General features: G+C 37.9%; 1 protein-coding gene across 8 annotated transcripts in view; it reads left to right on the top strand.

The window, feature by feature from the left end:
• Nucleotides 1-16,104, top strand: part of INPP4B (inositol polyphosphate-4-phosphatase type II B) — a 758,305-nt gene that overhangs the window by 537,811 nt on the left and 204,390 nt on the right. For all 8 annotated transcript variants that reach the window (XM_059922536.1, XM_059922531.1, XM_059922530.1 and 5 more), the window contains one exon: nucleotides 9,828-9,939. In XM_059922536.1, coding sequence (XP_059778519.1) covers nucleotides 9,828-9,939 — 112 coding nt within the window. The remainder of the gene's footprint in view (nucleotides 1-9,827; nucleotides 9,940-16,104) is intronic.

Genomic DNA, 16,104 nt, shown 5'->3' with positions numbered 1-16,104 from the left:
TATGAACCATTTTAACTTTTGTTTCAGTTGTGAAGTTTAAGTAAAATTTCATTTTTTCCCCAAATGGATGTCTAATTGTTCCAGTACCATTTGTTGAAAGGACTACTCTTTTTCCATTTCATTGACTGTAACTTTGTCAGAAACAGTTGTCCATATTGTCTCTGTATTCTGTTTCATTTATCAATATATCTGTCCTTTTGTCAATACCACAGTTTTGATTACTATAGATTTACAGTAAGTCTTAAAAATCAGTAGATGCAATTTCTCCATTCTTGTTCTTCTTTCTAAAAAGTACTTGGGCCATTCTGTTTACTCTGCCTTTCTTTATAACTTTTTGAATCAACTTGTCATTATCTACAAAAAATCTTGCTGGGATTTTAATTGGTATTGCCTTAAATCTGTAGATCAATTTAGGAAAAATCAAAATCTTTATAAACTTGAGGCTTCCAGTATATGAACACAGTATGTCTCACCATTTATTTAGACCTTTTTTGATTTCTTCCATCAACACTTATAGTTTTCAGCATATAGATCTTGTACATTTTTGTTAGATCTATACCTAAGTATTTGCTTTGGACTTACTATAAATGATAAATATATTTTTAAAAAATTTCAGTTTCTAATTGCTACATATTTATATGCTGACCATGTGTCTTGTGAAACTTTGTAGTTTCAATATCACTTCTGTTTTCAAAACTTTTGTAGTGTTATTCGTACCTGTCCTTCGAGTTTGTCACCGAGGTGACAGTCTGGGACCTGGGGGATGGTGTAGTCCATAGATTATTTCTCAGAGTATCTGATATGTGGTTTAGATCCATGCATGCACAGCTTGAGGTAAGCCCAGAAGTCCATGAACGACATTAAGAAGTCCCTTCCTGAGCTCCTTCCTCATTACACTCTCTCTGGCCTATTCCCATTTCCTGTGGCTTCCCTGGAAGGGAAAGATCAAAAGACCCTTCATTCAGAAAGCTGGGGTTTGATTTTCCCTTCTCTGCCATGAAACTGCACCCTCTTCTGGGGCCAAGAGGTAGGAGAAGAGAGAGAGAAAAAGAGAGAGAAAAAGTAAAGGACATTCATCCCATGCCCTTGGGATCACAGCTCCAATCAGAGAGGAAACTTTCCCCTCCTCATAATTTTAGGCTCCTGCACTCCCTCAGAGCTGTCACTTTTGTTGCTGCCACACTGGATTGCTTGGGGGCTGAGACACAAGAGAGTGGAAAAAAGAAAAGTGATTTCATCATTCTTCTGAGTATTAGGAGACCTCTTTTCTGTTCTTTGAGCCAGAACCAGAGAGATTCTCCTGGAGCTATCTTTGTCTACACCATGACCATCTCTGGGCTTGGGGCTGTTTGGGGTCTAGATCATGAGATAGGAGAGGAGAAGAAATGGTAAACTAATTGCTGGTTCAGTGGCATTTAAAATTCTATCTTCTTCCCCAGTATGCCCAGCAGTGTTTACTTTGAGTCCTCAAATAGCTGCTCTGTGCATTGTATCCAGGTTTTATAGCTTCATCCAGTATGTGCAAGAGGGTAGAGTATGCTTCCTCTATCTTACTTGCAGCATCTTATCTACCAAAGGGCAGATGATGGTGACCCGTTAACTTGAATGTAATTTTGGTCGCCTGTGAATCCTGACAAGGACATTTACAAGATGCCAAGATGTTTTCTCACCTTGCTGTGGAGGTATATCTTACATTTAAAGAGATGGATATTTCTTACATTTCAAGAGATAGCTTAACTGTTTAGGGAGCTGGAAATGTCATCTAGCCGTGTGCCCAAGAAGAGGAGGGGTACTAAGATTTGCAGTCTTTGCCCTATTTTAAATGTCTATCGCCCCCCACCTCCAACCCGCCAAATTCGATAGGGGTGGCCATGTAACTGAGCTCTGGCCACTGGATTGTAAACAGAGGGAAGCACACCGGTTCTGGGTCTGTCCAATAAGAGTTCCTCCATGCTTTTATCCCCTTCTGCTGTTTGGAGACCTTAGATGCCACAAGGTGAATATGGCAGAGCCTTCATCAGCCTGGCTCCTCAAATCACTGAATAGATGACCTACATTTTTAACTATAGTTAATTTGAAAGTTGCTAAGAAAGTAGATCTTAAAAGTTATCATCACAGGAAAAAAAATTTTTATAACTGTGTATGGTGATAGACGTTAACTAGACTTATTGTGATGATCATTTCGCAATATACACAAATATAGAATCACTGTGCCGTATACCCAAAACTAATATACTGCTATATGGCGATTATACTTCAATAAAAATGTATATTTTAATAACAAATAGAGATAGTTTATATTTTACATTTAGCATTGAATCATTTCCAAATACAACTCACTATATATATATATATATATATATATATATATATATATATATATTTAATAGAGTCATGAGGAGGGAAAGATTTCTTTAGCTTATTTGTATTGAGGCAGTTACTCATATTTGGATAGTACTGTTTTCAGCAGTAAAGAGGAATCTACAAGCCAATTAGTCTGAAAAACTGGTAGTCAACGTATCTATGATGTGCTCTTGGAACTTTGTGTCCCGGATGGTATAACAGTTGTACTCATTACCATACACGAAAGCATTTTTTTTTTTTTTTTTTTTTTTTTTTTTTTGCCACACTTGCAGGATCTTAGTTCCCTGAGCAGGGATTGAACCTGGCCGCGGCAGTGAGAGTCCTAACCATTGGACTGCCAGGCAGTTCCCACAAAAGCATTTTTATATTTAAACTTTAAGGTCTTTTAATTTTGGACACATAAATCTTGTGAGATAAGTAGAATGGTTTACTACCTTCATATTTTATAGCTCGTAAATCTTAATAGAGGCTGAATTGCCCTCTCACGATCACATAGTTGTTTACTATGAAAAGCCAACACCGTAACCAAGGACTTTTGTCACTCAAAGTTCACTGTGCTTTCCACTAAACCATGCTTCATTACTTACTGGTGTGTGATGACATGGATCTGTTTGAACCAAAAATACTGAGCTGTCCATAACCCCGGACAAGTCTTAAAAGACAGTCTACATTTCAAACTCTCTTGGTAGGCATTAGGCAATGTCTAAGGAATTTTGACAGAGAAAATAAAATAAAATAGTGATAGCAGGTATTAAGAAGAAAACCTGACATGGACGGGATGGAAGAGAAAGATTCTGGAAGATGGGAAGTAGGTTCTTCAAGTGTAATGAAAGAAAGTTGATGAAACTAATTGGGATGTTACCATTGGGAAGGGACACATGTAAGGGGCATTATAGAGGAAGAATCAGTAGCGCTTGATGACTTATTGGATGGTAGGGACAAGGCATTGGTAGAGATGGAATATTCTGTGGTTTTGGTCTTTGGAAAATGATATGCTACTGATGTGAGCTGGGGTTTGGGAAAAGGACGAGTTAGGTTTCAAGCTTATAGAATGTAAAATTATATCAGGACGAAAGGAATTTGGAATTCTGGAATAGGAAATCAGGTCAGAGTAGGAAATATAGGTTTGTGGTAGATCCTCAAAGACGGGATAATTGAATCCCATGATAATGGATAGAATTTCTGAAGACAAGTTTATAATGTGAAAAGAGGAGAAAACAAAGGACTAAAGCTTCGAGTGTATAAGCTATAATATTAAGAACTACTGAAAAGTTTTATTTGAATATTAGTTTGAAAGTATCGTATGGCTTCTGAAATTTGTGAAGTTCAGCCAGAATAGAGGTGTGTTCAGGCATACGTACTTAAGTAGAACTCGCACTTCTCTGAGGCCAAAGTAAATCTAGCACTGCCAGATAAATGTATTCACCAGAAAGGCAGTCAGAATGCACTTGTTAGTTAGTTAGTGGCACTTGTTTACTTATGGCCTTTGCTTATTTTTCTGTCCAGGTGAGATTTTCATTTCCCAGTTACGTGTCTAGATGGGTTAAATGCCAGGCATGTCTCCCAGGTGATGATCCCAAGACTACTTTATATTCACAAAGACTGACAGTGCTAATGATGATTTTCTCCTGGATGTTTACAGAGTCATTTGTATCTCTGTGGCATTTCCAAAAGAGAGGAGGTATTTACATGTTGCCCTTTAACATTTCCATAGGATTTTTTTTTTTTTTCTTTTTGCTCTACTAAGGATGGTACAGTAGGTGGTGAAGAAGTTTAGAGGAAAAGTGTCATTAAATTGTCTTTTGTTAGAAGACTGTTTCACATCCCTTTTCCTTCTAAAATGTTTGTATGTTTTAGCATGTGAAATTGAATATTTCATTAGGAAGCGTTAGGGGAGTTATTTTATTTTAATTTATTTTTTTTTAAGATTTTTTTTTTTTTGATGTGGGCCATTTTTAAAGTCTTTATTGAATTTGTTACAATATTGCTTCTGTTTTATGTTTTTGGTGTTTTGGCCACAAGGCACGTGGGATCTTAGCTCCCCGACCAGGGATCGAACCTCATCCCCTGCATTGGAAGGCGAAGTCTTAACCACTGGACCACCAGGGAAGTCCCAGGGGAGTTATTTTAAAGGAAGATTTTAAAGAAACTTAATCACTAATGTATTATGCATGCTGAAAAACTAAGTGATAAGGAAGTGTAGATTTGCGTTGCTGAAATTTTCCCTTTCTCTGCCTTCCATCTTGTTGGCATGGTTAAATATTTAAGTGTATCTGCTGAGGGAAATGGGAACTTGATGTTGTGATTGAAATAATGTGGCTGCCATGAACTATTCATCTTTTACTTCTCTTATAGCTCTCTGCAGTAAGCAGTGGTAATGACCTGGCAAGAGAGTGAAATGACATATAGTTTTTTTTTCTTCTTCCTATAGATTGAGATAGTTATTTATTACTGCAGCCTGTTCTTATTGCCATATAAATTGCTAGGAAAGTGTACGAAGACCTCTTTTGTTTCTTAGTTCAGTCAAATTTGTATCCTTGTGAAAGTGCCAAGATGCAGTGCCATAATGGCAGTAAAATATATACGTATACAGTGGATACTATAAGGAAAACTAGCCCTTGTATTTGACTGTAAGTGTTAAAGTTACTTTCTAGGTTTGGCATGCATTTTGTTTGCTTCATTTGTTTTGGGGAAAGGTTGGAGGGGAAGGTGGGGAGTGAGGAGAAGAGGCTAGGATGTGTGCCCAAGATTTTCCCCAAGGCTGTATCAGCCCATGATAGCCTATGATGAGATCACCTGATGGATTCCAACCATGTCAGAGCATGAAGCTTGAGTGCTAATATGATAACTGTCCAAGACCAACGCTTTGTTTTGCAGTAACAGAAACTGAAATCCAGGGAACTGAAGCAACATGTTGTTGGTCACATAGCTAGTGAGCAGCTGAGCTGGACGGAGTACTGGTTTTTTGATTCCTAGCCTAGAAGTCTCTTCAATATATCTCCCATGCAGAGAGGATGAATTTCTATTAGATAAAAGTTAGTCAAATTTTGGTGATGAATAATGGTTAAGCAATTAGTAGTAGCCTCCTGAACTTGATGGGTGATTAATTGAAAGTATCATTAATCACTTAAGAATGATTTTTTTCTAAATGTTTTTGAAATCACCTTTGAAACAGCCTTTGGAAACATGAAATAGGTATTTCAGTTGCGACTGTCCTGACTGAAGAGAAGTGTTGAATATCCATGCTCTGTGGGTTGTAAATTGTTACAGAATAAATAGGAATTGGCTTCTATATTTCACATTGCAGTTCACTGACAGAATGACCCATGATTTTGGGTGTCTTGTGTTTAGTTCTTAAGTTTATAACCTGAATTCTCCATTCGGTCTCCCACAAATCTCAGGTGAAGAAGCATGATTTAGGGTACTCAGAGATTCTTATCCAAAATGGTTTGTGAAAAACAAAAAGGTTTTAGAATCTCTCTAGTGTCCCTATATCTAATGTGACCCAGAGACACAGTGAGCAAATGCTTTTGGAAAGAATGGCACTGATAGACTTGCTCAACGTAGGGTTCCCACGAACGTTCAATTTGTAAAAAACAAACACAATATCTGTGAAGCTCCAAAAAAGCAAAGCACGATAAAATAAAGCACAATAAAACAAGATATGCCTGTATTTAAAAAGCAGCCAGAAGCTTTTTTAAAGGGAATAAATAAAGCTATAGTTCGGAAGCTTACTCCCATACTCCCATGGTGCATTGCGTCTTCATCTACCTTTGGCACTTTGAAAGGTTCACTTTGTATTGTAATTGGTTATAAACTTGTGTTCTTTGCACTTCTAGGAATGTAAGCTTTATAACACCATTTGTCATTACTAAGTCTTTGTACCTCTGATGAGCACTTAATCACTCTTGAAATGCATGTGTCCTGAAATCCTATAATCTTTTACTATAGTCTTAGATGCCCATTTTAGTAAAATTTCTAAAGAGAATTGAATGAAATATAATACTTTAATGACAATAGCAATTCTGTTGATACTGCTACTACTACTACTCCTGGGATGAAGGCGGGGTAGGAAGAAGCACTTATTTTGTGTAAGTCATTGTGCTGAGAACTTAACATAAATCGTGTCACAATGTAATCCTTACAACAAAATTATCATCTCCGTTTTACAAAGTTTCACATGGTTAAGTTCCTTGTCCAAGGTCATGAAGCTAGCAGATAACTCAAACTCCTGAGTTCACACTTTTAACAATTATTGCATGTACTGGTTTATTATCCAGTCCTGGGAGAGGGTGTGAGAAGTCTATCCTCTCATTCAAATCATTATGACATTATTTGGTTTAGTCAATGAAAAAATTTGAAACGTTATACCTAAGCTTTGTATACCTAGAAACTAAGCTCAGTTTGCTCAAGCAAAAATTTTAAACAATGCCTATGAGAAGAAAAAGGTGTCTTTAATTGTTATTGAGTATCAGTTTGGGGGAAAAAGAAGTCTGCAAATTTCTAGAAAAACCTGTGAGTTGAACCAAGGCTTTTATTAAAATATCTATTTCACTATCAGGTACTAAACAATTGTACAGAGGTATGTCACATCATGATTTATGACAAGTTATTATGTCATTTTCAAGTAGGAAAATGGTATAATTAATTATTAAAATCATCCCAGAATTGGAGCTAATGTAGTTTTTTACGAAATCATAGATTATACTGTCATCTGTATACACATCTTCTTTGTAATGAATGCTTAAGTTTTCTATGTTAATTTAAAATAATTGAGTCAGTATTATGATTTACACTGATTTAAAAAATCACCACGAAGCATTTTATTTTATATTTTAGTAAGAACCTTAATACACTATTTAAGTAAACCACTTGTATTTTTCTATGTACATAATCTTTATTTTATTACATTATGACTTAGCTATGTATATGTCACCAGAGTGTTTCTATTTCGGTTTTCTTAAAAACATAACTCAAAAGATGTGTTTAAATTTGTACTTTATATATTTTGAGAAAAATATTCCTATGATCTGGTAACAATTGGGTTTCCTTTTCGCCTAACTTATTCACTGTTTTAATTAGCATTTTAGTAAACTACTAATACTAATTTTCCTATTCCTGTTTTCTGACACCTCCAGTAATAAAATAGTGACATTTTGAAGGAATTGGTTGAAAGACACCGTTCGTATTCAGATTAAAGTTAAACACAAATTTAAAAAATGAAGCAACTGACAAAGGATTAATCTCCAAAATTTACAAGCAGCTCATGCAGCTCAATATCAAAAGAACAAACAACCCAATCCAAAAATGGGCAGAAGACCTAAATAGACATTTCTCCAAAGAAGATATACAGATTGCCAACAAACACATGAAAGAATGCTCAATATCACTAATCATCAGAGAAATGAAAATCAAAACTACAATGAGGTATCACCTCATACCAATCAGAATGGCCATCACCAAAAAATCTACAAACAATAAATGCTGGAGAGGGTGTGGAGAAAAGGGAACCCTCTTGCACTCTTGGTGGGAATGTAAATTGATACAGCCACTATGGAGAACAGTATGGAGGTTCCTCAAAAAACAAAACAGAACTACCATACGACCCAGCAATCCCACTACTGGGCATATACCCTGAGAAAACCATAATTCAAAAAGAGTCATGTACCACAATGTTCATTGCAGCACTATTTACAATAACCAGGACATGGAAGCAACCTAAGCGTCCATCGACAGGTGAATGGATAAAGAAGATGTGGCACATATATACAATGGAATATTACTCAGCCATAAAAAGAAATGAAATTGAGTTATTTGTAGTGAGGTGGATGGACCTAGAGTCTGTCATACAGAGTGAAGTAAGTCAGAAAGAGAAAAACAAATACCGTATGCTAACACATATATATGGAATCTAAAAAAAAAAAAAAAGAAAAGAAATGGTTCTGAAGAACCTAGGAGCAGAACAGGAATAAAGATGCAGACGTGGAGAATGGACTTGAGGACAGGGGGAGAGGGAAGGGTAAGCTGGGACGAAGTGAGAGAGTGGCATGGACTTATATATACTACCAAATGTAAAATAGATAGCGAGTGGGAAGCAGCCGCATAGCACAGGGAGATCAGCTCAGTGCTTTGTGACCACCTAGAGGGGTGGGATAGGGAGGGTGAGAGGGAGACAGAAGGGGGAGGAGATATGAGGATATATGTATATGTATAGCTGATCCACTTTGTTATAAAGCAGACGCTAACACACCATTGTAAAGCAATTATACTCCAATAAAGATGTTAAAAAAAAAAAAAGTTGGGGAAGGGCCAGTGGATGGATGATACAAGAAAGGTAGAATGCTGGGAATTGTTGAAGGTGGGTGGTGATGGGTATGTGGAGATTCACTGTGCTCACCTCTACTTTGATGTGTGTTTGGAAATTTCCATAATAAAAAGGTTTTTTTCAAAAAGAAAAAAAATGACTAAAGTAAATGAAGTGTTGCTTGGTCAGTTAGGCTTAGATATAGGTTACAGCAACACCCCATACCAATGGGTGACTTGCTACCTATCTTAAAAAAAGGTGCAAGGGAAGAATATCATTATGTATTGCAGTGTTCCCATGACATGATGCCAACATTTATTCTGTATTTTCTCTTGCCCAGAGAAGAAAATTTGAGAATTTTAAGGATGGTGGTTGTTAATTTTATTTTGGGTTTTCATTATTATTGTCAGCCATAAAATTTGTATGTTGATGACAGTGATGATGATGAAAATCTTAATAATAAAATTTTCATCATCATTAAGTTGAGAAGAGTTGTTCAATGACCAACAAACTTAAAGAAGATAAAAACCTGGGTTTCTGGCTTTGCCAGTTTGTTTCCATGGATGAGTCTTTCTATCTTCTTGAATCTCAGTTTCTTTATCTGAAAAAGTAATGGGTCATCCTAAATGATCTCAGTGGTTAATTTCTGTCTTCATGTACTGTGATTTTCTGTTTTTTGCTGGGAGAGAATCTTCTTTACCTGGTCTCTGAGAAAGAAAAATGAAAAGGCACAAAATCGGATGTTATAGCCGATGGCTGGGTCATAGAGGAATATAGCGTTATTTGTACTCTCTTCTGTTTTATTCAGCTGTAGCTTCTGTAATAGATGAGCACAGTATCCCATGTGATTGGTATAGAGGAGCCATGGCTGATGCCGTTGTAGGGACATGGGGTTACCAAACAGAGCATGGATCCGTGATCTTGGCAGCTACTGCTGAGAGCCGTGAGATGGTTTAACCTTCATGAGGTAGCTTCGTGCACTTACCACACCAATTCGTGATTCTAGTAACAGGTTTCAATGTATTTTAAGCAGATTTGTTTATTACAACCAATGCAGGTAAAGAGCGGTGTTAGTGGTTTTCAGAAACAAACATGTTTGGACATACTTTCAGGGAAGAGACGATTCTTACCTTTCCGCTTCCTTTATTTTTGATTGCAGAACTTCAGATGGTGGCAAGGTTGTTGGCACCATACAAGTCAGTGTCGTGAAGATGGGGGAGATTGAGGATGGGGAAGCCGACCACATCACGACAGATGTGCAGGGACAAAAGGTAGGGTCCCAGTCAGCTCACTGCACAGATTAAATTAGAAACGATCAGCTTTGCCAGCTGCCTGGATCGCCACTACCTCTGTGGGATATGAAATCTCATTATTCCAAAGCTAAATGAGAAATCAGCTTTGGAATGGGAGTACCGTAAGTGTGTCTCATCCTCGTAACCCGACAGACTATTTGCATGGAACTGTGCAAAGCCATGCACCATTCAAAACACCATTCTCTTCGTAGCTGGCTCCCATGTGGACACAGCCTCTTCTCAGTTCGAACAAAAGTATCGATCACTGTTGCATCCTGCTGTAATTAACCCTATGTGAGATGCACAGAAGATTCTGGAAGGCCTACTGCCAAAAGTAACCACTTCTCCGCTCTCGAAATTCTCTTTGGAAAGAGATGCAATTTGAATTTGGATTCCATTTTTATGTGAAGGAGGACAGATTTAACAACTTTGTGCCTTATGAAATTGCAGAGAGAGAAGCAGGAAGTAGTAAACGGTGGAGGGGGAGCTCTGCTTGAGGAGCGATACCAGCTGGAAGTGAAGCAGCTTCCTTGAAGGCCAGGATAAAAAGCCCAATATTATCAATATCCAGGGCTTTTACTTGTTTTCTACTTTCTTTTCTTTAAGAGAGAGACTTGATATAAGTATTAGTCTAAAGTTCTGTCTTAGGAATGTGATTGCCTGTTTTACTGAGGCGCAGGGGACAGATTTACAAACTGCTAATAGTTTTTTTCCCCCAGGGAAATGAATTTGTTTGTGTACTAGAATGCCTACCTTTTTATAAATGAGCATTTTTTTTTAATGACAAGGTCTATTGTGACCTATTTTCTGGCTTAGTGTTGCTTCTCTGGGAGCATATTTTAATTTTTGGTACATCTACATGGGAGACGGTGCGGTGCTTATCTAACACTTAACAAATCATTAACTTTACCAAAAAAAAAAAAAATCTAAACTGCCTTTTGAAAAAAAATATTGTTCTTGCCCAGCATAGGCTAGGGTCTTACTGCTTCCCCAAGCCTCATTCTTCTCTGTTCCCTACTATCCCTCAGGATATATTCCAGGTCACGAACACATTCCAGTGAGGCCCAGTGTTTGAATCAGGTTGCTTGCAAATGTCAGGGCCATGGTGACGTCATGCATCAGATCGTCTTAGGATGTGGGTATTTAAGATTCTTGTCTGGTGGCTAGGTTCTGTCATTCAACCCTTGTTAACTTTGGAGTTCTATGTAAGACTCCTATTAGTCACCACCACATGGATGCTTATACGTACTAAGATTAATGAGGGAGGATTTGTAGGCTAAGAAGGTGGGGAGGGTGTGGGAGACGGGGACAGAATGAACTAAGGGCATGTGCCAGGAGACCAGGAGCTAAAACACTTCCCATCTCAAAGCAGGCCTGCTTTCCCTGTTCCCAATCTATTACCAGCCACCTCTCTACTTTTCTCAAAGCTGGCTCACCCCTTGACTCCTTTATAACGTTGCTGTTATGGGGTAGCACAAATTGAATCATATTCTTTTCATAAATGGAGAACTTGACACCCAGGAATATGCCCCACCAAAGTCATACATAATGTTTCTGACTTAGTAATGTGAACTTAAAAATAAAGACTTAACTGAGCCATTCTAGAAATAGGAAGTGGTAGTGTCAGCAAGTACCTTGTAGGAGTCATAAGTGTACTAAAATGGTAAACCCATCAAGCAGTGTTGGTCTTAGCTCTGTCCTATCTGGATTCTTAGTAAACCTTGACCTCTTGTGAAGTTTTTTATAGAGTTACTGTAAACCCTACTGGCAACCCCTAGGAATAGTCATGAAGAACATGTAATAAGGTTCACTATGCATGATATTTAGAAGAGTTATGTGGAAATAACTTTATCTCGGTGTTTTTCAAAGTGCGGTCAGAATCATCAGAGGTGTTTGGTAGAAATTCAAATGTGGGGACCCTTTTGCAGATCTGCTAAATCAGAATCTCTATGAAGTGTATTAACACAATCTGTTACTAATAGTGATTTAAGTCCTGAAGTTAGTCAGTGGCTGAAACATATGAAAAGACAAAGTAACTGAAATGGAGGTTATCCCTAAAACAACATCCCTCTCACTGGTTTGTGTGAATGGGGGAGAAAGAAATGGAACTACTCTTAAAACCATAGTCATGTATTGAGTGACACATGCTATCTCTCATTTATAAGGAGCAGCTAAAAGATTCATACCTATGTTTATCAGCTTGGGCTGTCATAATAAAATACCATAGACTTAAACAATGGAAATTTATTTTCTCACAGTTCTGAAAGGCTACGAAGTCCCAGATGATGGTGTCAGATGATTCAGTTCCTGGTGAATGCTCTCTTCCTGGCTTCCAGATTTCTTGCTGTGTCCTCACAAGGCTTTTCCTTGGCACAGATGCACAGAGAGAGAGAGGGAGAGAGAGAGTGAACTCTGGTGTCTTCTCCTCTTCTTGTAAAGGACACAAGCCCTAGCATTGGGGTCCTACTCTTATGACTTCATTTAACATTAATTACCTCCATAAACGTCTTATCTCCAAATACAGTTACATGGGACATTGGGACTTCAACATATGATTCTGAGGAACACAGTTCAGTTCATAACAATACCCCGATGTAAAATATTACATTTTAATCTTGACTCTTACATTACCTCCAGAGCATGGAATAAAATATAAAAGAAAATCCAAACTCTTTCCTCTCACATACATTTACTTACTTATTTCCTAAAACCATATTATTATGTATTTTTTATCAAGGGAAGATTGTACAGAGGGTCATTCACCATATTATACTGGTTCAAACTTCTACTTCATATATACATACATAGAAATAGAACACAGCGTGTTAAAATCACGTAGCAGTAGAAAGAAAAATTCACAAAAGGCCTACGAACATCGTCCTTTTACAAAGCTAACATATTAGGTGAAATATCACATTAGGTATACCAAACTTTTTTTTTTTTAATTTTGGGGTCATCTTTGACTCCTTTCTTCCTCTCATACCTACAGTCAGTATGTCAGCAAATCCTGTTGATTTTGACTTCTGAATAAATCTAGAACCCGGCAACTCATGAGCCCTTCACTATAACCAACATTGTCTATCACCTAGATTTTTGCAGTAGTCTCTTAAACGTCTCCCTGACTCCCTCCATCCTCCTTCCCTGACCGCCCCCGCCACCATCATAGTCTGTTATCAGCACAGCGCTTAGTAAAATGTAATGCGGAACTTGTCATTCCTCCAATGGCCTCTCATCTTCCTGAAAGTATGAACCCAAATTCTCACTTAAAGTCCTCTAAGTGTTGGCCCCCTTCATGTCCTTCACCTCCTCCTCTACTCCTCATTTTTGTTTATTTCAGTCCAGTCACATTATCTTCTTTGCTGCTCCCTGAACAGTCCAGGTATATTTCCAAATTGGGTCCTTAAACTTTGTTATTCAATCTACCCGTGAAGCATTTTTCCCAGTAACTGTGCTTCACTCCTTTACTTCCTCTGATCTTTATACAAAATCACTTTCTCACCGAAGGCTTCTCTGCCACCATATCTAAAACTGCGATGCCTACCCAAAACTCTGTCTCTCTTCTCTGCATTATTTTTTTGTCCTTAGTACTTATCATTGTCCAACATTCTATATCTTTTTAGTTTATCTCATATATTGTTTATTTCCCTCATTAGAATTAAACTTCCTGAAGGCCAGATATTTGTCTGTTTTGTCCTCTCTTTTACCCTCAGCTCCCAGAACAGAGCCTGACACGAGAAAAATGAATGAGTGAATAAATGAAGTCAATTTTACTTTGAAGAAATTAAATCCAAAATTGTCTCCTAGAAGGGAAAATATTTGGCTACATATAGCACTGTACAACCTGACCGGTCAATAAATAAAGCGTGTAATAAGGATGTAGTGAAGAGTGTAGGATTATGAAGGAAAGAGGAAGAAATTAAATTTAAAAAAACCTTTGAAATAAGTAGTCAAGAAAAAATGCTACTAAGGAAAGGAGAACCAGGAAACAAAATCATCAAGTCAGGTGACAGATGAGAAAACTCATGTAAGTAAAAGCCAACAGGATCAACTGAGAGAGCTCAGTTCACCGCTTTGCCTGCCCCAGAGATGCCTGGGCTTCTTGTTAGGGCAGGAGGGTTAACAATCCTCTGGTGAGGCTAGTTAAACCCAGCTCCTGCCTTGTCTTCCCCTTTTGTTTAATGTCTATATTATATTTGAACGTTGCAGAGTACTAATGATCAAAGTGGTAGTGATTTCTTCAAAAAGAAGGTCATACTTATTATATGAAAATTATATATTATACAAAATTATTATTATATGAAAATAAGGTCATACTTATTTATGACCATGGCAAAAACGGTATAAGTGGAATGATAATATGTCTCCCTTTGACTATGAACCTAACCCAGCTAGTCTTTTGATGACCTGCTGCCCTTAGGTTATTTTGACCCCATACTTTGAAGAGGTGTTTTAAGTGGACTTTCATCAGACTTAATCAGGGAAAAACTAGAGTCCTTGTGTAGCTAAGGACCAGTCTCAAAAGGTTTCCTCCCTTTATCTACCCTAAATATAAAAGTTGAAAATTATATAACAGGCCCTACTTATCTTTATAGAATATTAAAAGGCATATAATATTCATCATTCGTTCATCAAACAATACTACCTTCTGTGTTCTAGGCATTGGACTAGTTTCTGGGTATTCAGCAATGAACCAAATAGACACGGATGCCACCTTCTGGGGAAGTAACAGTAAAAAAGAAAGTAATATACTGTTGATCAGATGGTGCTGTGTCCTATAGGAAAAATAAGACAGAGTGCAAGGACTAGGGAGTGCTGGACTGTGGCCTTTTTAAATTGGCTGGTCAAGGATAGATTCACTGGTAATGTAATATTTGAGCTGAAACATGCAGGAAAGAAGGGAACAAGACATGGATATCTGAAAGGAATAGGAATTGTAGACAGAGTGCATAGCAAGAGCAAAGGTCTTCAGGAGACAAGATGCTTGTGGTGTTGAAGGAGCAGCAAGGAGGCCAGTGTGGTTGGAACTGAGGGGTCAAGGAGCAGAGTGGTAGGAGTTGAGGACAGAGGTTCATGGGGCAGGGAAGACCGACTCCCATGAAGGTGTTAGACTCTGGGCTATGTGTAAAGACAGTTGAGGAGCTGTGAGTATAGGTATGAAATCTGATTCATGTTTAAGAGGACCGTTCCAGCTGCTGTGTTGACTAGGGCCTGAAAGGAGGCAAGGACAGAAGAATGGAGTCTGATTATTGTGAAGATTCAGGGGAGAAGTGCAGATGAGCTGGATCAGGGTGTGACTGATGGAGAAAGTGAGACATGGCCAGACTCCAGGGGGAAAGGCTAGCAAAAAATAGAATTACCATTTTCTCAGAAGCAAATGGACATTTCTCCAAAGTAGACATACAGATGGCCAACAAACACATGAAAAGATACTCATTCACTAACAATTAGAGAAATGCAAATCAAAACCACAGTGAGGTATCACCTCACACCTGTCAGAATGGCCATCATCAAAAAATCTACAAACAACAAATGCTGGAGAGGGTGTGGAGAAAAGGGAACCCTCTTGCACTGTTGGTGGGAATGTAAATTGATACAGCCACTATGCAGAACAGTATGGAGGTTCCTTAAAAAACTAAAAATAGAACTACCATATGACCCAGCAATCCCATTACTGGGCATATACCCTGAGAAAACCATAATTCAAAAAGAGTCATGTACCACAATGTTCATTGCAGCTCTATTTAAAATAGCCAGAACGTGGAAGCAACCTAAGTGTCTTTTGACAGATGAATGGATAAAGAAGATGTGGCCCATATATACAATGGAATATTACTCAGCCATAAAAAGAAATGAAATTGAGTCATTTGTAATGAGCTGGATGGACCTAGAGTCTGTCGTACAGAGTGAAGTAAGTCAGAAAGAGAAAAACAAATACCATATGCTAGCAGACATATATGGAATCTAAAAAAACGATACTGATGAACCTAGTGGCAGGGCAGGAATAAAGATGCAGACATAGAGAATGGACTTGAGGACACAGAAGGGGAAGGGGACTCTGGGATGAAGTGATAGAGTAGCATCGACATATATACACTACCAAATGTAAAATAGATAGCTAGTGGGAAGCAGCCGCGTGGCACAGGG

This window comes from Balaenoptera ricei, chromosome 5, assembly GCF_028023285.1.
Source record: "Balaenoptera ricei isolate mBalRic1 chromosome 5, mBalRic1.hap2, whole genome shotgun sequence".
In the NCBI taxonomy this organism is placed as follows: domain Eukaryota; kingdom Metazoa; phylum Chordata; class Mammalia; order Artiodactyla; family Balaenopteridae; genus Balaenoptera; species Balaenoptera ricei.
This window is presented reverse-complemented; position numbering and strand designations above follow the sequence as displayed.